The 23,273-nt window shown below is 35.0% G+C and overlaps 2 protein-coding genes across 2 annotated transcripts; both read right to left on the bottom strand.

Moving 5' to 3' along the window:
• Positions 1 to 16: 16 nt before the first annotated feature.
• Positions 17 to 7,876, bottom strand: LOC104221369 (uncharacterized). Its single transcript, XM_009772432.2, has 14 exons — positions 7,648 to 7,876; positions 7,412 to 7,542; positions 6,950 to 7,070; positions 6,776 to 6,840; positions 6,570 to 6,683; positions 5,745 to 5,819; positions 4,860 to 4,898; positions 4,706 to 4,777; positions 4,194 to 4,307; positions 3,360 to 3,431; positions 3,227 to 3,263; positions 2,438 to 2,550; positions 1,470 to 1,676; positions 17 to 657 (listed from the first exon to the last, which is right to left on the bottom strand). The coding sequence occupies exons 1-14, from the start codon at positions 7,727 to 7,729 to the stop codon at positions 565 to 567; spliced, it is 1,335 nt and encodes a 444-aa protein (XP_009770734.1). The 5' UTR covers positions 7,730 to 7,876; the 3' UTR covers positions 17 to 564.
• A 4,792-nt stretch (positions 7,877 to 12,668) lies between these two features.
• Positions 12,669 to 21,469, bottom strand: LOC104221370 (phragmoplastin DRP1E-like). The gene is made up of 15 exons (XM_009772433.2): positions 21,181 to 21,469; positions 20,747 to 20,810; positions 20,103 to 20,210; positions 19,600 to 19,701; positions 19,322 to 19,372; positions 19,179 to 19,240; positions 18,201 to 18,291; positions 17,249 to 17,313; positions 16,265 to 16,459; positions 16,062 to 16,181; positions 15,915 to 15,985; positions 14,302 to 14,527; positions 14,149 to 14,199; positions 13,652 to 14,047; positions 12,669 to 13,003 (listed from the first exon to the last, which is right to left on the bottom strand). The coding sequence occupies exons 1-15, from the start codon at positions 21,319 to 21,321 to the stop codon at positions 12,875 to 12,877; spliced, it is 1,872 nt and encodes a 623-aa protein (XP_009770735.1). The 5' UTR covers positions 21,322 to 21,469; the 3' UTR covers positions 12,669 to 12,874.
• Between the last annotated feature and the right edge of the window lie 1,804 nt (positions 21,470 to 23,273).

Raw genomic sequence — 23,273 nt, 5'->3', positions numbered from 1 at the left:
CCTCAAAGAACAATCATTAGGGAAAATAAATAAGCTTCTTTACTAGAACAAGGATTTCCTTCTTTCAACCAAGAGTAATGTACATCAACTTCAACTTTACATAGCACTTATTCCTTGATGACAAAGGCAGATTCAGTCTCTACTGGTAAATTTAAGATGGTTCAGTATTAGAGCTTTGGAAATTTAACCTTTTAAACCTCCAAATGCATCTCAGTATCATCCATAAATGACTGACTAAAAACTTATCGAAAAGTGGCTACAACTAAGAGTCAAAAATAGGATGCGAGATATGGCAACCCCATCGGTCCCATTAGACAAATGATTTGTTGGTATCTTAAGAGGTGGGATTTAAAGCAAAGCAAACGAGGACCTCATCGTTCAATTGCCTAGCCACCAAGAGATATGTCGTGTTCTTGGACCTGCAAATGTGTGTTAGAAACACACAGGTACATATTGTAAATATGTGATAGACCACGACTCAGATTCGGCTAATTACGAAAGCCCAAAAAATTGAAGCCAAATTCCGGCTACGGCCAAAAATCTCTTTTGGAGTCACAGAACCAACTAGCTTGAAACTTCCAGCTCTTCCTCTTTGCTCTTTTGGTTTTTGATCCTCTCTGATTGAGAAACAAGCAACTCATAAACTCTATTCTTCAACTGCAAAAACCCAAAGAATATGTCAGAACATACTAACGAAGAAAGTTAGCTTCATGGAAATAATGTCTACCTCATGCTGATTATTGAGTTCTATAGCCTATAGGATGAACTCTTAGAAACTGTGGATAGTGAAAGCAATTTCGGGAAATTTTTTAACACAATCAGTATCAGCTAGTAAAAAGTAAAGAGCTCATAGAGCCATGTTTTTGTCTCTGGCTCTGCTACTCCTTAATCATTATAGAAACAAAGTAATTTTCAGTTTTTCACTGATAACTTCAAATAGGAGCTCCCAAGCTCTGAACCTTTTGTCCAAGGTGAAAAGACTAGCAACTCGTCAGAATAATCATATTCTGTTGCGGCCGGAAAAGGTTCAACTTTCAGAAAAACAGCAAAACACTGCTGAATAAACTATTACCAATACGAGCATAAGACACTTGTCACCCCAGGTACAATGAGAAGACAAAAGAGAAGTCATAAAATTAGCAGACGCTCTTGAATACATGTTCAAGTTTTAGACGCTAGCAGTTACATGCACAACTTAAACATTTGAAATCTCTCAAACCTGCCATTCAATAGCAACCAATATAGAGAATAATCATACAGGGGGATTTGCATCTTCCAAGGATCAAAAGTGGTCAACTTATTGCCAATAAGATGTATAATACATTATCTCAACTGCGAGACGAATTCCCAAATTATGTTTTAAGTTCTAAAACTTGTATTTCGTGACGCTTCGGAAACTCATACAGGTTTAAGTTAAATAACCTGCTCAGTAATCTGTAAGATGGCATATAAGGGTAATAGAATGGTACCTCATGAAGACCAATCTCATTCTTGACTGACACATGTAACGCTCCATCAGGTCCCATTGTCCTATACCTCACCAGCTCAACGTCATCAATATTACATTCATCTGTTGCAAAGATGACAGGAGATGCTTGCAGCAAGTCACATTTGGACACAATATCAAGCCAAATGTGGCTGCTGAACCTCTCTCTCATTTCCTTATAGATCACAAACTGCATAGGCGGAAGTTAGCAATCAGCCCTCCCTACAATATGAGAAACTAGAGAAGATTGAAAAATAATAATTTGACGTGCAAAAACCAGTATCACAAAGGGTATTAACATTGTCCTATGCTTTTAAGATTATTGAAAAACATTCATAACTCTTCTATGATTGGGGAAGGACCGTCCCAGCCCCCTATCAAACAGAAGGAACAAGGAAAAGAAAGAAAAAAGGAGTTTGAAAGGGACACTTAACTCTTCTATGATTGGGGAAGGACCGTCCCAGCCCCCTATCAAACAGAAGGAACAAGGAAAAGAAAGAAAAAAGGAGTTTGAAAGGGACACTTGCTGAGTGTTCACTGGGAGCTCTTATATTAATACAGCTACTAATTCACATTCTACTAACTCGTGACCCACTCTCAGTTGATCCATCCTATCATTACCTGGAGAAAATAGCTTTTTATAGAACACCAATATGCAAGTTCTAGCACGTCAAATTTCTGTGCATATAGGCTTTACTAGTTCATGACCATTCTCATATGATCCATCTTCTCATTATTGGAGAATCAGATAAGATAGCTTTTTAAAATCATCAATATGCAAGTTCAAACACGTTAACTTTTTCTTGCACAAATTACTTCAGATATATAATATATCTCAGTCTCCATGTTTAACAATTCTGGTATAGAAGAATAATCAATCCATCACTTCTCTAGAGTACTTGAAGATCAGAGTTCCAGTAATAACCAAAACATAGAAAGCATTGGAGGTACCTGATCAGAAGGCGACATCCCACATTCTCCGGATAAATCATGAACATAAAGTACTGCAGTCGGCAAATGAGTCAGAACAGCAAGTGTTAACTTTTCCAAGTTATTCCTGTCCTCTGCAGGTTCAATCAAAATAAAGAAAATTTGTGAAACATAAATATAAAATGATAGAGAAGTAATCCATGACTACAGAACAGAAGAGTCCAGATTACAAGAAAGAAATTTACTGAATTATGAATAATTATCTCACCATTTTCTGAGCAGCATAGCAAAAAGAAAACTATAGTTGTTTTATTTTCTTTAAAGTCAAAACATGAAAATTCACATTTATACTTATTTCAGACAACTTTGCATCATTAGAGTTATTGTAATGAAGAAACTGAGTAATGCTTTCTCATCTCAAATTAGACTATCTGATTCTACTTTTTCTTATTTACCCCTTTTTTTTTTGCACGAAGTAGCCTGTTACTTGAAGAAGAGAAATTGCAGCTATTAATATCATAATTTTTCAGAGATCTAAGTAACACACAAATATTTGCACGCAAAGAAGGTACAATTTCTGTCAATAGTATACCAAGTTTTAATAAAATGAATTCACTCTTCCACAAACACATACTGTTCTCCGCAAATGAACCAAGATAATATACACATCTGGTTTCCTACAAACAACCATTTCATTATCAAAAGCGATGATGTGTCATCAGCTTCTTTGCAATATGTGGGAGAAAGCAAAGGAATTCAGAGAAACAATTATCCACATTATGCAAATGGTAAACGATCAAGAATTTTTACCATCACATCGCCTTAAGATACCAGGGGTATCAGTAACCTGAAGATACAAATGCTTAATCAGTAAAATAGCAAAAGAAACAGAAAAGGAAAGAAGCATTAAGGAAACATTTCCATTTTGAGAAAAAAAAATAACCTGAAAATTCTGGTAGCTCAAAGTAATATGACCCATCAGAATTCCTCTAGTTGTGAAGGGATAGTTGCAGATCTGACAATATTCAGTGACATTACTGGCAACTCAATCAAAGAAAACAATGTGATGAAAAGATGCAATCAACTGGAAAAAGTACTTGAGAACTTTCTATAGAGTTGGTAGAGAATCAAACGAGGAAAGTATGTATAGCTGAGGATTTAGTTCTAGATAAACATTGAACCAAATTCCATAAGATCTTTGACTTATTCGTAAAGCTGTAGACAAGTATCTCTCTAATTCATCTGTCTACCAATGCATCCATGACTATGATATTGCCAAACTAGTAGAGATATCTGTATCATAAGCCAGACAAAATTAATGATGAAGTACCAATCCTTTTGATTACAGTGGAGCATGATAAGAAAGAGAACACAAAATTGATTGGGTAATAATTGACCATATCTGATTATTCCATAAGCTTCCATCTCATTGTTTATCTTTCTCTTCTCTTGACTTTTTCCTTACAATTAATTGTACACATACTAACACTTGAGACCTGAGTTAGCAAAACTAAATGCAGGTCAGAGTTTTAAAAAACCTTTGGAGGCAAGCTAAGTTTTAGAATAAAAAGCTTCTTCTAACCCAAGTTAAAAACCATGGTTTTAAAAACTGGTTCTCTATCTTCCTTTTTCTTAACATTTAGCAATTCTGGAAAACTCGCCTTCCTCAAGAGCATATTATGACATGGTTTTAATTCTCTAAGATAGATAGGTGAAATCCCTAATCCCAGAAAAAAAAAGTAAAAATGGAAAGAAAGCTAACCAACTGAGTACATACCTCAGGCTTCCCTGTTGAAAGTACGCGAACCAAAGATGATTTTCCGACATTGGGAGCACCGACGAGACAAAGAGTTGGTGTTTCCAGATTGACAACTGGCATTGCCCGTAATGTCTGTCACCATTAAATTTTGTCAGACTGGCATAAACCACTGAAACTTTTCTTTTTGACTCGAGAGCAAAGATCATTGCTTAAAAAACATCTCTATGAAGTAGTCCAACTAAAAGCTTCCACACAATCAGGAAGATAGCTATCATGACTGGTAATGCTACTACATTTACCAGTAAAACCATAGACAGAGATGTTTGATATAATCACTTCATGTCTCCTTTTTTTCCTGGACATCCTTCTAAGTTAAAAATGAAGGTCCGTGTATAGTTGTTTGAAGGTTCATTCCAGTTTTCAGTATACTAATTTCAGCATAAATCTAACCACTTCTTTGAACTTTTAGTTTGTCCCAAGGCCTTCATAGACTCATACTGCGTGGATTCATTATATCTAACTGGCCTTACCTTGGCAATGTTCAATAGTTCATCAACAGCTTTTCCATCACGACCAAAAATTTCCTCAATTCTTTTCATTCCCTACAGAGATATCCTATTACTGATCAACTTATGAATATTATAAAATAAGGAATTCAGTTAAAATGTGAAACTATCAGCCTACCTCATTCAATCGCTCCTCTGCTTCTCGTTTAGATAATGACTGCCACAAATTGCATCAATTACTTGATTTACATCTTAGGTAGAAATGTAAATTGTAAAGATAGAACATAAGCACTTCTTAAATTAATAAAAATACTTCATTGAATCAATAAGAGAAAATAGAACATATTATTTGCTTGTAAACACAAGTACACAACCCAAAGAGAAAATAGAACATATCATTTGCTTGTAAACACAACCCAAGGGACTGATGTATGCTAAGACCTTGGTAGCCGTTATTTATATTTCAAAGAAAAAATTGTGACCATGTTTCTTTAGCTACAATCTACATAAAAGTGGTAATGCAGAGGTGGTGTTAATTGTTAGGAAGGTAGAGAAGTTGAATCAAGAATTTGGAGTGAATAATGTGCTCGCCGCAAGGAAAGGCTAACTTGAGTGCTTGACAGGAGCACCTTTTCCCCCTAAGAAGACTCACTCAATTGTATGTTCCATAGATAGTTAAGGTTTCTTGAGATCTTTTGGCCCAAATAAGCGTTGCATCTATTTGAATTATTACTGACTGAAAGCATGAGAGAGAGTGAACTCTATTCAACCAATGATAAGCGTCAAATTCAGCAAGGGTGGAGAAAGGAATATTCATGGCCTATTCTCCCTTTCCATTTTGCTCAAAGATTTTTACACGGCTCTTTACCTCTTATAACCTTCCATCCAAATAAGCAATCAGGAGCTATAGAGCTTTAGAATTTTCTCTGTTTCCTCTGCAATTACAACTCATCTGCTCTCACATACTCGACAAAGTCTCAGTTTTTTCTCACCAGGGGGGAGGAGAAGACTAGAAGCACACAAATATAAAGTAGGTCACTATTTTATGCAACCAGTTTCCAACCTTTGCACATAATGATGCATGTTCTTTTCCAACTGATACCACCCTTTTCCTTAAAGCTTCAAGCTTTCCTAAAACCTGCAAAAGTGCAGTTACTTAGATGTAAGACATGAAAGAGACAAACCAAGAATAAAGAAATAACTATACAGGATTGAGAAGGAAGGGGGGAAAGGAGATAGATCTATTAATAGGAGAAGCAGAAAAAAACATACAAGAACAGAGAAAAATTGATCTCACTCAAAATTAAGTAACAAACATTAGTTAGTCCAATTCAACCAATCAACTCACAATTATCACGTTACCATCACTGTGTCACAAATGCTGAACAGAATTTGATACAGATAAAGAACTTCAGATAAATTGAGAGTTACAGCAACTGAACTTTTCGTTAACACGTGCATGAAATGAAACCGATAAACCCTCTGAGAGGGGGTTGAGGATATCCAAAATTCTAGTTTCGATGGATACAGAAAAATGAATCGAGACCTGAAAATCAGTCCAACCAACTAAAGGGCCCAACAGAATCATTTCAAATCTGTCAAAGAGACGCGTGAAACAATTACAAAAACTCAAGTTTTACTAAGATAAGCTAAAATCTACATAAGACACTACAAACCCCAAGAGTCAAAAACCATATATTGTCTTTTAGTTTTTCAGGACAAAGAGACATCTAAAACTTCCAGTTTAATTACCTGTACTTTTCTGAAGAGTCAAAAACCATTTTTAAAAGTTCAAACTAGCTTTCCTGGTAGGAAAAAAGTTACTGATGACCTCAATTTCCTAGAACAAACATTATTTGGAAAAAGATACTAGAGTGATTGAAATTACCTCTTCATAGTTTCCATCTCCAAGCGTTAACTCAATCAATGATTGTTCATACGGGTGCAAATATCTTTTGTTTGGGAAGTTCTCCTTGTATGTTCTCAAGGGCACAGCTATCTCCTGCATACAGAAAATGACAAAATGTAAATTACGTTTTCAAAACTATAGATGTATCCTCCAACAAGAAGCAATAGTCTGGTCCAGAATCCGACCTTCATTAATGCGTCAAGTTGTTTTGCGCCTCTATTTCTCTCGCGTTTTGCAAGATTAACAATGCCTATTAAACATTTTAACTAAAAATTGTAATTTCTTTCATCCAATACAAAATTGAAACTACGATGAAGTGGGGGGAGTACAAACTATATAGACGCAAAGCAAAAGATTACCCTTTGTAGCCGAGACCCTTTTTGCTTTCTTCAGTGCCGACTGTAGAATATCTACGGATGGCATCACCATCGGTAATTTTTGAAATGCACCTATCTTTTCTACCTCAGGCGTCAATTTTTCCTACAAGAAAATGAGAAATCCCTTCCAATTTTCTTGTGAACATAAAAGAAACAGTGCATCCATAAAGCAAAGTCTATCTCATTAAATAGGACAGAGGTAATATATAATCTCTCGGTCCCAATTTATATGATAGTATTTCCTTTCAGTCTACGCCAAAAAGAAGGACATTGTTCCATATGAGATGATTTATAGCCACACAAATATCTATAGCTTGTTTTACGGCACAAATTTTCAAAATTCCCTCTTTCTTTCTTAAATTCCGTGTGTAATAAGTAGCCAACTCTGAAAACTAATTCAGCTAATAATAAATTCCAAATGTGAGATTAAAGGAGAAGATATACCTTTTTTTCTTGTTGGTCCTGTGTATTTGATACTACATAGCTTCCTTTTACAATTTCATAAGTAGTAGTCTGCATTTGCTTACAGAAGCATGACATTGGATATAATACACGCACAGGCACCAAGTACAGACCTGCAAACAGCAACAACACATTCGAATATTTCTGCAATTTGAAAGATAATAATATGAAGTAACTATAAGGATTTTTCTAAAAAGAAATTAAACAAAAATGAGTACCTTTAGAGAGCTTAGAACGTCCAGAAAACAGTGATGAGGAAGGAACTTGCCATAATTGAAAGAGACTTGAAGTTCCGCTCATTTCTCTTTCTCTCAGAGTTATCTCTTCTACCGGAATGTTAAATGAGGTTTAAGCGCTGAGATTTTCTGAGCTATGAATATCCATCCAAGGAAAATGGAGGAAACGGTATTTGCCCCGAAAGTCAGGTTTTGTGTGCTACGATGCGGCTGAAGTGCACAAATAGCCCCTTTTGAGGCAATTGTTTATGTTTTGTCCCTGTTTTAAAAAGTTCTCTAAACCCATAAAGGTAGCCCGGACCATAAGGGTCTATTGTATGCGACCTTATCTGTATTTCTACAAGTGCTTGTTTTCACGGCTTGAACACGTAACCTCCTGATTACATGACAACAACTTCACCAGTTACGCCAAGACTCCCCTTCTCTAAACCCATGCGCTACAAAATTTTAAAAAAAAATGTTTCTACCGGATTTGAGTGAAAACCTTCGGTAAAATACTATCTATAAGTAGCTTATTATAAAAATTGGTCAATTTATAAAATATTACTAATATTAACCAATTAGCTATTTGTAGACAAAAAAAGTCAAAAAAATTTGTTTCCTTTTGAGTGGTATTATTAGAATAGATTGGGTACATCTTAAGGAGCTTGGGTCTCAGTTTTTGGATGATTTGGTGGAGTTTTGAGGTGGTTTGAATGGAACATTTCAAGTAGAAGATGAACATGAAAAAATAATATGTATATCACACATTGTATCATCTGTGTATCATATATGTATCATATTTTTATCAAATGTGTATCACATGTATATCCATGTATACCTGCGTGTGAGATACATACGTGATACATGTTTGATACATGTGTCGCAAAAAAAAAATTGAACTCGATTTTAACTACGAATTTTGATACCAATTCAGTCCAAATCACCTTCAATCTTTCTCAAATTTTGCACATTGACTCATCTATATGTTTTTAATGAATCTTAACCATACACATTGAAAAAAGTTCTTTTTTTGCTTAGATTTTTGGAATCTTGTATATATATAGTATTTCGTCACATTATTGCTACCTCATCCATAAAATTTTCTTTTCCGTCTTGCATCTAATATTTGCTAATTACGCTTAAAAATATGGAAGGAGATCTTTGTGTGTGATTCTTAGAGAGAAAGAACCTTATTTCTTTGGGTTTTTAATTTTTATATGTGTTTGACTAGTTTTGGTAAGTCTATGACTAATGACTAGAAGTTGGTAAGTTGAAACTGTTGGTAACATTTCAGTAAGATTTTCAGTTCCGGACAAACTCTAGATCAAATAGAATTATGCATTTTTTTGGAATCTTTACCTCATATAGCAAATGTTGACACCTTATTTATTTTAAATAAATACCTTTTAAAAAAATTATATTCCACAGCTACCTTTTGATATTTATAGCCAAATATCTATTTATGGTTATCTCCTACCCTTATGCCATAAAATACTCTTTGTATTATTTTTCTCTCTCATTCTTTCAGATTTTTCTCCACCCTCTTTTTCTCAACGCCAGTGTTTCTTCATGAATACAACTACTATTCTCCACTGATTCATTCCCATTTGTCTCGCGAAATTTTCATTGTCAGTGGATGTGGCTCTGAATCAATGTCGAAATCAAGCCCTAGAGAGAAAGGTCCACCCTATTCTGATGGTCGTTGCTTTGCCATAAAATCTGGACATGGCCACTGCAACTCTTGCCTCTCACCACCTCCATTGAAGTAGACGGTCCGACGACGATGACCAAATCACAACCCCAAATGCAATTACATCAAAAATAGATGGCTTGAGTGTGAATAGTTCTTTTGCCTTGCCCGCATATAAAACTATTCCTAAATCGAGCCAATTCATTCTTACAGTAGGTTGTACTTAAACCCCCGTGCATTGTTGCTATATTTCCTCATCTCCAATTTTTAGCAAAAAATTAAAAGTCCTGATGTTATGGCATCTTTTCTAAAAGCAACCCACTTCATTCACTCCAATAACAAGATTTCAACTTCGGTCAAACCTCTCATGGCTGCCCTCAGCACCACACCAACTGTTGGACTTTCTGAGACTTTTTTTTCATTGTATTTTAATGTATCCCGTTGTATTTCATGTATTTCATTGTATTCACTGTCCCACTATATTCCATGAATGTATTCATATATTTTTTAATTAATATAATTTATGTATTCATATGTATATATGTATTCATATGTATCTGCAGTATGTATTCATATGTTTTTGCACTATAGATGACCTGCTATACTTCATGTATTCAATGTATTTTTATGTATTTAACTGTATTCAATGTACTTATATAATTTCTCTGAAGATTGCTATGTTTTGGGGTGTTTTTCGATTGAGAATTATTTTATAACTAGAAATACAAATTTTGTGTGTTATAATTGAGTTTGTTGAGCTATATTAGTAGTCTATTATGATAATTGATTCACTTTCCGTTTAAAAACAATTAAGACCATGAATTGCGCGATTTACGTTATTGTATTCACAATTACATATCGCGAATAAAGTCGAATACAATAATCTGTCCAGCTGTAATTCTCTGTTTCACGCTGCGAATACAGTCAAATACAATAATCTATCTGGCTGTAATCCCCTGTTTCACGCTGAGAAATGCTACTGTATTCATGAATACGGTAGCTTAAATACATCGAATACACTCTAAAAAACCTGAAAACATAGCTATAAGAAGTAATATAGTAAATGATAGCTACAGGTAGCTAATAACCGCTAAACAATAGTGGTTTTTGATTATATTTTTTTTGTAATTCCTTTACAACTTTAGATTAACGGGACTAAAGTGGTAAAAATAGCACGGTATAGTCAGTTTTCGTACTGGTCATTCAAAAATAGTGAGCGTTTACCAAGTCAATGAAAAATAGCCATTATTTTACTGCAACAGAGACCGGTCTAGTATAATATACTGGAGTTCGGTGCACCTGTGTGTGAACTCCAGCATATTATGCTGGACCGATATACTTTGCTGCCTCCAGTATAATATATTGGAGACTAGAGCATCAGTGCTCCAAACTCCAGTATATTATGCTGGACCGGTATACTTACTGGAACTCCAATATATTATGCTGGAGTTCTAGTGTACTTATGCTGGAACTCCATCATATTATGTTGGAGTTCCAGCATACTTATTCTGGAACTCCAGTATAATATGCTAGAGTTCAAGTATACTTATGTTGGAACTCCAGCATAATATACTGGCGTATTTTCCGGGTTTTGAATAGTGTTTTCGTTCAAATTTATCTTTACATGAAAAGTGGCTAAATTTTAATTACTTTTGAAACTGAACTATTTTTGAACGACCAGTTGTAAATCTGGCTATTTTTGAATTTCTCTGTGAGCTTGGGTGAAACCTCTCGCTTATCAAGCGGGAAGTTATAATTTACAAGGTTTTAAAAAGGGGATAATATAATGTAGCAGCCTAAAAAAGGGATACCCGATTACTCTTTTTAACTTCAACTTTTATACTCTTTTTTTTCAACTTAACCAAATATTATCCTAACGTTGATCATGTAAAGAAACTGTTTCCTTCGTTTCAAAAGGAGCGATACCTTTTTTATTTTTAAAAATAATTTGTATTTAAACTCTTTTTTATCTTTAATAACATGATTTACAACCATAAAACATCTATGACATGTTTTAGATACTACAGGGTTAGGCAGACCGAAGAAGTATTAGGGAGAGGTGATTAGACAGGATATTGCGTTACTTCAGCTTACCGATGACATGACTCTTAATAGGAAAATGTTGAGGTTGAGAATCAAAGCAGACGGCTAGTAGGTAGTCGAAACTACTAGTGTTAGTCCTGTAATATGTTATTGTTAGATTTTTAGTATTACATGTTGTTCCTTTCGTTTTGTTTTGTTGTTATTGCTTTTCTTCTCGTCTTTCGTGAGTCGAGGGTCTATAGAAACAACCTCTTTACCTTTAAGGTGGGGTAAGACCCGCGTACAGACTACCCTCCCCAGACTCTATTTGTGGGATTACACTGGATTTGTTGTTGTACATTTCTTACTTCAATTCGGTGTTTAGTCAAATACCTTCACATAAAATGGATGGAGAAAGTGTTAGCCATTTAAACTGTAATTGTATATAACTTTTTTAAAATATAAACTAGATACCTAAAACGACATGTTTAACTTCTATATAGTGTAAAAGAAGCAAATGTATGAAATACCTAAGGTCCTAAAGTCATTAATGGAGCTAATTATTTCAGGAAACCCTATTTCAGCTTTATGTTACTATTTTAAGGATAACATATAGTTTTTGTTTATTAAGAACTCCTTCGTTGCACTGAAATCTTTTCTGCTTTGCGACCCTTAAACCTAATCTCAAATCCACATTAATTGCTTGTAAATAAATTTAAATGTAAACACGTTTGATTGTTATTCAAAAGGTCCAACAGTGTGGCTTTGTGTTCACGCGCTTTGTAGTAACATAACGTATACATATATAAATTTGATCCTGAAAGCCAATTCTGATTGGTCACAAAATAAACATCAATGAATTTTGTAATAGCATATTTTATGAGTTTAGCCAATTTATCATGAATGTTAAAAGGGATAAAGAAATGTGAGTTGCAAGACATTTCAGTTCTATTTTGATCCTCAACCTTACCCATGAAGAGGAACTAGGGTTTGGAGGCAAAATTGGCTTAACATTAACCATAAATCAGATCCATCAGACAAGAAATACAATTCTGTAATGCTATTGAGTCGTCTTGATTTATCCACCATTCTGTAGACTGCATTTGCGAAAATCTACCAACGATAGGCAGATAGATACTCATTTCCCACAGCAAATGATTGTCCTATAACTTGCACCCTCTGGGGTATGCAAGTACTAAGAGTCCTCTCACTACCAATCAGCAGACATCATCTGCCTAGGTCTTAACTCAAACTACACTTTGAATAGTGTGGAAACTATCAACAGTACTAATACAAAATGGAGAGGAGATGCCAGAGCAAAATGGCATATGAATATATGTGGTAGCTCAGTCATTCACAAACATGTCATTAAGCAACAATCCACTAATATTGTGATGATAAATTCTAATACAATCAAAGAATATATGCTGTCAAATGATGACCAAGGAGCAACAACTATCAGTGTAATCTAACCCGTGAATTGCACTATTTTACAAGAATGTCTGGCACCCAATCTCATCGAACCCATGATACAGAATCAATTTCATCTCTTGCTTTCTTGTATAAGTCAAGCCTCTTAGCACATTGCACTCTTTTCTCCATCAAAGCTGGGTCTTCATCTAACAATTCTGCAAGTGCCTTGCCCTGAAAATTTGCCGAAAATTATTAGCACTGCCTTTGGGACCTTAAAAGGATGATCAAAATAAAAGTTGTATCTGGCTCCCCCTCAGAATTGTAACTAGATAAGGAAAATATGAATGAGATAATAAAAGAACTTGTTTTATTGATTGCAGATACAAGACTTTTGGAAAAGTAAATGCTGCAGCCATTATCACTTGAACAGACTGAACTATAATGTTACCCCTCCTGGCTTCTTATTCTGCAGTAGATTTGTTTTAATTTTTAACACCTATAACTCAAAGGTATTCTCTTGCCAAAGAGAAGAAAAAGAAGAATCAAGAACATTAAGAATTTCAAGTTGGCAATTACTATGATATTCTTGACCCACATGTCAGTCATTGATTTTTTAGTTCGAAGCATAAAGCTAAGGACAGTAACTTTAATCTTCAGACAACAGAGCAAAAATTACGTCAACACTTGCATCACCATCCTAAAGCTGCTCGTGTTAGTCTATCCATCACATTAAACGGCTATTTTTTACCAAATTGTGTATTCAAATTAAGCTAAACAAATGTAAAAGAGTTTCATCCAAAAGAACATAAACCAGAATTTTAAGTATCATGTATCAAAACTACCCCAAATATAAATACAAATCAGAGGCGAAGAAACTACCTCTTTCTTCCCAATTTGAGTGTAGAAGTGATTTAGTAGAGATTGTTTGGCCTCCTTAACTTGGCAATAAACCACTGCTTTAGGGATAGTGTTCCTCAGCGTATCGGTCACCATATTTACATAAGATGATACATTTGAACCAATCCTCCTAAAGTGACCCTCTGCAAACCGGTCTACAGCAGGAGTAGCTGCTGGATTTCCCCCTTTAGTAGTTGCTGGATTCCCCCCTTTCTCCACTTCCTGAGGAAGTTTTCTGAAGAAATCCACTGTCAGATAAGAGGATTCCATGTCCACCAGTCTTACGACTGTCTTTCTACCTTCATCACGAAATTTTTCCAAGGCTTCATACGAGGCCACAGCTATTGCAGATTGCAGACTGGGAAACCGCTTCAACTCCTGCTCCATCAGCATATTTAGAGAAGAGAGAAGGAGAGGAGGAGGCTTGGAAGGGGAGGAGGAAGGATAGAGCTTAACCCTGACTGTAGGGTCAACATTACCTGACATTCTCCGACTGAATTCCTCACAAGTTCCTTTAAGACAAAGTGAACCTAATAAATGAATCCTTGGTCAGTTATTCATTGACTTAATACAGTCTCAAGAAGAAGCATGTATATCAGTTGACTCCAATAGACTTCAAAATAAGTACTTACAGCATCTACTGAGGCTTCAGCTGGCCCTCTAAAATAATTTAATGCTCCCTCAATAAGCCGTCTATAACCTTGCTCAGGTGCAATCAAATGAGGCTGATACCCATCAGCCTCTGAGACAACTTTTCTCACATTTTGTATTGAAAGATGCCGATCAAATGGGAGTTTTCTTAAAGCAGCAGGAAGCTGATTGTCAAAAACTCCATAAATTCGATCACCTCCCGGTCGGCTGAAAGGAAGACAAAAAATCTCAAATAAATGAAATTAGGTATATCATTTAGCTGAACCTCATGGTACATTCATAACTGAAACTGTACAAGTGTGCATGTATGCATTAAAGGAGTATATCCAAATTAGCTTTCTCCCTTGTGCATTATGGTAATCTACTTGAGCTCCTTTCGATTGTTGTAGTTTCTTCCCCATTTTGAACTTACAGGTTCCATAAGTTGCATTTGATTCTTGGTTTTCACTTTCTAATGCCCGCTTTTTACAAAAAAAAGTTTCTTTCTACTCTCTGATAGCTACCAAATATCTATCCACTTCTCTCTCTTTTGAATTATTCCTAACAATGAGTAAAGAGTACTTACATGTATCTATCTTTTCGACAGCTATATATCTAAGCGTCATTCTGGAACTTAGCAAAAACATATAAAGGGGTGTTTGCCACATTAGAGCTAGTAGTATCCACTAGTTTGCCCTCATTTTATAGGAAGGATTAGAATGACCGAAATGCCCAAGTCTTCTTTCTCTTTTCTCCAGGAGTCTGGAAGAAAAACCATTCAGAAAAATCAAACTTCTTACAGAGTATACTGCACCATCACTTTTACCCTTATAGAAAGGGCCAGCACCCTCAAATGAAAAATGTATGTGTACACTGTCTGGGTTTACATTCATCTTCAACAGACCAATAATCCAAATGTTCATCAGTCTTTTTATTTAACTACAGGACTAGGTTTTCAAAGACGCCAAAACCAAGTCAAAAGTATGTTAGCCTAGTTCGAATAGCCCAAGCAAATATGGGAAAACAGAATAACAGGGATAGTAAGATGGACTAAGGAAGAAGCATAAACAATGAATTAAAAGAATATACCAACTGTTTTCTATGTAGAATAATGGACAGAAGGTGTCCACAAATCTTAATGATGTTGTGTACTGTTCCACTCACAGAGCTCACCATTTCTTTCATTCTTGTTTTGACATTTTAATTAGTAAATGTTTCAGGATTTTAACAGAAGTTACAACATTATTAGAACGAGGGCTTTTAAGGTCCAACCATTATTGAACGTTAATAAAGACTGATTTAAAGGTAAACAATACATTCTGAATAAACTAGTAACCGCCATATACAGATGATGTTTTCACAATTACAGATTATTTTCCTTTGGTAATATTGACTCCGAGTCCGAGAAGACATCCTTTTATTGGTATTTGCCAAGAAATGCTACAACAAGCTTTATAGTTGAACTAGTCTCATGAATGAGAACATGATTACATTACATGAACAATTTTAACCCATAAAACCCAAGGCAAGTGCAAGTTTGGATTCGTCAGATATACCGAAGTTAGTTACCTAATTATAAATCAAAGTAAGGGAAAAGGATAAGTGATGCACATACCCTCCATCCAGATGCTCCTTGAATATCTTGTCAAAAGCACGGCAAAGTTCCAAGATAGTATACAATTGTGCCTGAAATGGAGCAGTGAAGTTACTGAGTATATAGTCTCTCAACGAACAAACGACAGCATTATAAAATGAAGCTTACCCCTGCATCAACAGCAATAGGCCTCCCAAGGTGGTCCATCTCAGATTCAAGTTCATCTATGCTTTTATTAATAACTGAGGTGATGCCCGGTATTTTAGCTCTAATTACAGACTCCAAGTGCTGAAACAGAAGCACCTCAAATGTTAGCTCTATGTTAATTTATTTAGAACACTTTTTTTTCATAGACAGCACTAAAAGTATACCTTCGAGAGAAGTTTTGCAAGATATTCTGAACCCATTTTACTAGCCAGATGCCCATAGTCAGGACTGCTTGCAAAATATTCACGTTCCTTCCTTCTCGCATATGTCATGTCCACATTTTTATTTATATCAGCTTGTGAACGATTCACGATTCCAACCCAAGGATGTTGCAAACGATAAGCCCTTCCTTCTAGAACCTTAGATTAGAAATTAAAAAACTAATTCAAATACTTTCATAAGCGATTAGACTGTCCTAACTAAATTGGAGAGGATATGAGGGAACCAGCGGGACAGGGAGGAAACAACAACAGTTCACAATTCAATTAGGATAAGCTATTCCGAATTCACCCAATTATATATGCTTGAATTGTATGAAGATAAACTCAACCAATGATAACCGTCAAAATATATTATCTGGTTTTAGTACTCTGAAAGTGGGTTTCAGACTACGAGGACCAAAATATCTAATTTCTTATGTGAATTAGTTCCTTTAACTTTTGAAATAACATTTACAGATTCACAAACTATGTAAAATTACTATGAAACACAAATTTTTATTGTTAGAAACGTTTAGAAAATGTAAAGAAAAGATAACAGTGAAAGAAAAAACTGTTTGACTCAAGTCGTAATAGTATTTGTTAAATTGTGTGACTATTTCATCTAAGAGTTTAAACCGTCATATAGGATACACTTCTATTTATTTAATTATCTTTTCAACACGCCCCCTCACATGTGGCCCTGATAATTTTTTCATGGGCCAAGCACGTGAAAACTCTTTTTGGTAAATGGATGATGGTAATACTTGAACTCAGGATCTTTGTCTACTCAAATATGATATTAAATTGTATGACCATCTCATCTAAACTTAACTTGTTAGATAAGGCACCCTTTGATTTAGTTATTAAAATCTTCAAGAGTACTAAACAAACTAGGACAAACGTAGTACACTTCGATCGATAATTCATGAAGATGATAGAAGAACTCACATCTAAAGCATTAGTCCCTTTATCCATCAAATCAAGCTTGGTCAACACGCCAAATGTCCGTTCTCCTGCATGAGTAACAATTTAACTCTTTAAGGATGATTATCACAAAGGTAGGGCTGTTCACGGTTTGATGGAAAACCGATCCAAACCGAAAACCAAACCAAACCGATATTTATTTTGATTTGGATTGGTTTTGGTTTTAAATTTTAAAAACCGATAATATTTGATTTGGTTTTGGTTCTATGATAAAAAACCGAAAATTAAACCGAACCAAGCCGATTAATTATATACAAAATTTAATAATTATTTATATACAATATAATATCTTTTTCTAAATAATTTAAATATTTTATGCAATTTAATTGTTATTTTAAATTTTGGTTTATCCTACTTATATCTTAAAAGATTGCCTAAGCCCAAAACAATAGGAATCGACCAATTTTCTTTTCCTTAAGAGACTTTAATTCTCTAACCCTCCGCACATACTTTTGCCTAACAGAAGAGTTAAAAAAAATCCTACCATAAGAGTAAAGAAAGCAAACTCAAATTGCAGGACTACAGTGGCTAAAGCTTGAGAAAGCAAACTTTTAGTTTTTTTTTGTTCATTCTTTTCATATAAAGAGGTAAATAAACTTTCAGTTCCGAAAGAAATATATAAAAAAGTATAAATTTAGCAAATTATTTTCAGATCATTGTCTAGTGTTGTTTCACTATTATCGACTTATTATTAGGTTACTAAGAACCGAAAAACCAAACCAAACCGAACCGAACCAAACCAATGGTTTGTATTTAATTTGGTTTGGTTTTGGTTTTAAAATTTTAAAAACCGATTAAATTGGTTTGGTTTTGGTTTTAATCAAAAACCGATCAAATCGAACCGTGAACACCCCTACACAAAGGTAGACATTAAACAATTACAAACTCCAAGTTGTTACATCCCAAGAGTATATACCTGTGGGATCTACTTCCCTTGAAAGTTTTATAGCATCTGACGTGGCAATATCCTGATTCGCAGGAGAAATTGCTAGTATGATGCAGTTGGGCTGCATATCAAAGAAAATGTTATGAACATCAGATGATTAAACTGATACCACTTTAGCCGTCAGATATAGCAGCATGAAAATAGTTCCTGTAGTAAGACAAATGTGCACGATCTATGCAAGAATAACTAGCAAAACACGTGAAACTAGCTCTTGAACTATTCACAATGATGAACATACCGATAAGACAATTTGCCAAATTCACAACTAGGACTTAATGAAAGATAAATGCAGCAAGCCAGCATAAAGGTTTACCAGCTCATTATTGTTAACTTATGGAACTATTAGTATGGCAATATTTTAGCAATTTGATATTGACAAAATATATGTATAGAAAGGCTTTGATCAATTGGCAAAAAATAATTTTTTTTATTATCTGAATTGAAAGGACTGTTGATGTATGTTCTCCAAGAAAGCTCTGTGATACAAAATTATGAAGGATTCCAACTTGATAGATCAGTTTATTGTTTGCTTAACTCCATTTCAGGTGCTGGAAATATTCTACTTTCTTTTGCTTATCCTCATTTAATCTGTATTCACTTGTTCATAACCCCTGTTTCTATATTTGGCAAACGAAATAGGGAATCCTCGACTTCAATATTATAAACACGGGAAGAACTCCAGTCATCATTCCATCTTTTGACATCCTTCTAGCTTTTGAAACAGATTTGGAGACCAAAGTTTTAGTTAGAAACACAAATTAATCTTTTTCCTTTAAGACAAAAGCACCTGAAATCTCTAAATTGCCAGTGGTTCATGTTTGACAACAACAATTAGCTACTAGTTGTGCCATTTTGTATTTTTCTCAATACTTGAAAAGAAAACTCTTCCTTCTCAATGGTAAAAAGAATATTAGAGCAACAGCAAAAAGCGAAAAAGTGTGTCATTACCTTTGCAACGTAAGATTGAACCATGTCTTCAATGTCTTTGACAACACTCTCAGGCTGCTCCTCTGCAGTAACAAATTTGTATTATTGAGGAAACTCAGATAAATATGAATATGCATAAGTAGGAGAAAAAGTACAGTACATACCAACAGCAACTTTGGTCAAACCAGGTAAATCGATTAGTGTTAAGTTGACCACTGCCAGTGCATAACATCAAGCAAGAAATATCAGTATGAGAAAGAAAGTTGTTTTGTTTATTAGGGAGTCAGACCACCAAAAGCAACGTGATACAAGAACATAATTTCGGGAAATACTGAAACAGCAATTCCAACTAAACATTTTCAAAGCTCATATAATCATAAAGTTACTTTTGGAAGTTCCAATTAGATCCTCAAAAGATTTGAAACATTAACAGAGAGCATACCATTTGGAGAATATATGCTCAAGTGGATAGGAACAGGAGAAATCTGCTTTGTTTTCCCTGTGACTCTGTCAGTTTCATCCTGAATCTCCCTGCGTACGAGGGCTGTAAAAGCAAAGAACCTATAAAAATCACATCTTTTGCACCAGCACCCAGTAACTAAGAGCACTTCACATACACATACAGACACATAATACGAGAGAAAGAACTGTAGAGCAATATCTGAGGCGCTGAATCATTAATCATATAATGCCACATTGACACTTTTTGATAAAGTAATGCCACATTGACACTTAACATATCCCAACATCATCATCATTGGTAATTTGTACGATATATGGATTTTACCTGTTTACTTCATCATTCACCAATTTTGAAGTTGAAACAGAAAAATAAAACTTAAAAGCACGCCATAAATTCTTTCTCTTTTCTTTTGGGAAGGGGGAGGGGGAGTAATTGAAAATAAGGCCTCAAGAAGATAAAATAACGGCTATCATTTCACATACAGAAGTCTGTAAACCGTCTCCTTGGAAGGTGACCGAATTCTGCATATTCTTGCTGCCCTTCATCTGTCTTGTGAAGCTGCAGTACTAAAGGTCTCCTTGTAACAATCCCTGCAAAACTACTAATAAATGAGTATACCATTGATTCACCAATGTGATGCAAACAGGAACATATATTGTATTTCAAGAAGATTACTCAAAAATACTCCATCCCGTCCTTTTTATATATAACTTCAGCCAAAAAAAATTTGGTCCACAATATTTGTCAATCAAGAAAACCAAGGCGGCATTAACCATTTTTAATGCCACACTTATTAGTCCAAGAAGGCATCTTTTCATTAATTACTCATTAAAGGGTCGGCCCGGTACACTAAGCTACCGCTATGCTAGGGTCCGGGAAATGCAGGACCACATTGGGTTTGAAGTACGTAGCTTTTCCTTGCATTTCTCCAAGAGCCTTGAACCCGTGACCTCCTCGTCGGACAAAGACAAATTTTAGCATTGCGTCAGGCTCCCCTTCTACTCATTTAGGGAAAAATAAGGGTAATTGAGTAAAATAACCTTTATGATTAATTTTCTTAATGGGTATGCTAAAACACTGATCATCAATAATATAACAAAATCGAATTGATCCAAAATGGTGTTACCTGATCCTCGTGGAAGAAAATCTCGTCCCACTATACTTTCCAACACAGATGACTTCCCTGAACTCTGAAATGTATCACATTATAACAAGGTGAGTAAAGATGCTTTACTCCAAAAATACCACTCCTTCAATGAGTGCCAAAGTTAAAGTTGTATCAATTATGTACTCTATTCCACTTTGCGTCGCACAATTACTATTTGTAGAGTCAAAATACTTATTCTTTAACCACGGTTTTTTTTTTAAGATACTTTTCAAATATTTTGAATTGTTAACTACTAATCATACTTGTTTGAAATGTCCGAATTCATACCAAATAGGTCATTTGACCCTCGTATTCTGAATCATGTCACGTAAAGTGGAAGGGGAAGAGTCAAAAATTAGTACGGTGAATTTTAATTTAAATATCCTGATCAAAGTTTAAGACAATTGAGGCACCTGACCACCGACGACGGCAACAGAGGGAAGCTCGTCCCAAAGAGAAGAGAAGGAGTTATCGGCGCCGCCATAATCACCAAGAGCAGTACATGCCATCTGAATTCTGTTCACTAAACCTATTAAGCTCTCCATCGTCGTCATGTTTCTTCTGTTTTTCGCTCTGTACAGGACCCTAAGCTAAGCTCTAAAATTGAACAAAGATAGCTTGTGAATTAAGTTTTTTTGGAGAGAAGAGAGAAAGAAAAGCTGGCTATATGGACTTGAAAGGACGCGAAGCGAAACAGAGAGAGAAAAGTCGTCAAGTTGGACTGGTTTATTTGTTTGTTCCTTCAAAGAAGCGGAAGGTTCGATGATATGTCGCGCCACTTTGGTACATATTTATGTCCTTAACAAAAGATATTTAAAAAGAGAAGAATTTTACGCTCACACTCTCTCATTTCCAATTTATCTACTGTTGTTGGATTGAAGTTGAACACATAATTACAATATATATATATATATATATATATATATATATATATATATATATATATATATATATAAACAAGGTAAAATAGTAAATTATTTTTCTTAAAGATAAAATAAAAAATTTAAAATTAAATTATTTGTATACTAAAATAGAAATAATATATATATATTGTGACACGTGGAGTATTACTTAATTATAGTTAATTTAGAAGTATTATGCAATTTTTGCTTTTATTTGGTACTCAAGGTATGAATAAATGTCACGATCCGAAATCCCAATTATAGGGTTGTGATGGCGCCTAACATCCACAAGCTAGGCAAGCTAACGCTAGCTAATTACTTAACCAGTTTTATTAATTTATAACAGAGTGATCGAAAATGAACAAGACATTTTTATATAAATAATGCGGTACTAAACTACTCCCACAAATTCAGAGTCACAAGTACATGAGCAACTAGAATACTACAAATATGATCTGAAATAAAGTATAACTGTCTGAAACTAGATAAACAATAAACATGATAGAAGTGGACTTCAGGGACTGCAAACGTCGAACAACTCTACCTCAAGTCTCCTGTATCAGTCGAATCCGAGCAGTCTTCGCTACACACGCCAAGACCAACACTGGGATCTGCACATAGAGGTGGCAATTTGAGCCCAAACCCATCCAACCCGCCAAGAGATTAATGCGTTGGGCTACAAATATCATAACTCATGGGTCAATTTGGGTTGAGCCCAAGTTATTTTTTATAACTCAGTCTGACCCATGAAGCAACCCAAATACAACCCATGAAACTCACCCAAAACAAAAGGTATCTCAACTCAACTTATGTAGAAATTTACTTAGTTGCCCCAATTTTACTTTTTTTTTTTTTTTGTAATTTCAATTTTCTGTTCTTTTATTTTTCTGCACAATCCATCCCCCTCCCCCCCTCCCCCTCAATTTTTTCTTTATTTTTTTTGTATTTTTAATTTTTAATTTTTTTATTTTTCTGCACCACCCACTCACCCTACCCTCATACCCCCCCCCGCCTAAACCCCCTAAAAAAAATATTTACTTTTTTTTATTTTTAATTTTCTGGTTTCGCTTTTTCGTTTTTCTGCACTACCCCCACCCGCAAAAAAAAATTCAACTTACACCTTTTAAGGTAAAAGATTTTTTTTATGCAAGATGAGTGTCACACCTTCTTTTTGTGCTCTCGCCCCGAAGGGTTAAATGCGCGAGGGAGTTTTTCCAATTTAAGCGACAATATTCGAAATGAGATTATTTATTTAATTCAGAGTCGCCACTTGGGAAAGGTTCGGCTTTTGGTGTCCCAAGTCACCGGTTTATCTTGAATCCCAAATCGAGGAAATTTTCGACTTTTCAAATGAAGTCTGCGAACCAGAAATTCTAAGTAAAGAATTCTGTTGACCCGAGGGAAGGTGTTAGGCACCCCCGAGTCCCGTGGTTCTAGCACGGTCGCTTAAATTGTTATAATGGCTAAATATATGATTTTAAATACATGTTATAACTTGTGTGCTTTTATTAGATTTAAACCGCTTTTATTATTATTTATTTTTATGGAATTGCAACGTTGTGAAAATGCATTTCAAACCACGTCACAATCAATGCACCCGTGGT

The sequence above is a fragment of the Nicotiana sylvestris genome, chromosome 8, assembly GCF_000393655.2.
Source record: "Nicotiana sylvestris chromosome 8, ASM39365v2, whole genome shotgun sequence".
In the NCBI taxonomy this organism is placed as follows: Eukaryota; Viridiplantae; Streptophyta; class Magnoliopsida; order Solanales; family Solanaceae; genus Nicotiana; species Nicotiana sylvestris.
The sequence above is the reverse complement of the archived record's forward strand: the minus strand, read 5'-3'. Positions and strand labels throughout refer to the sequence as shown.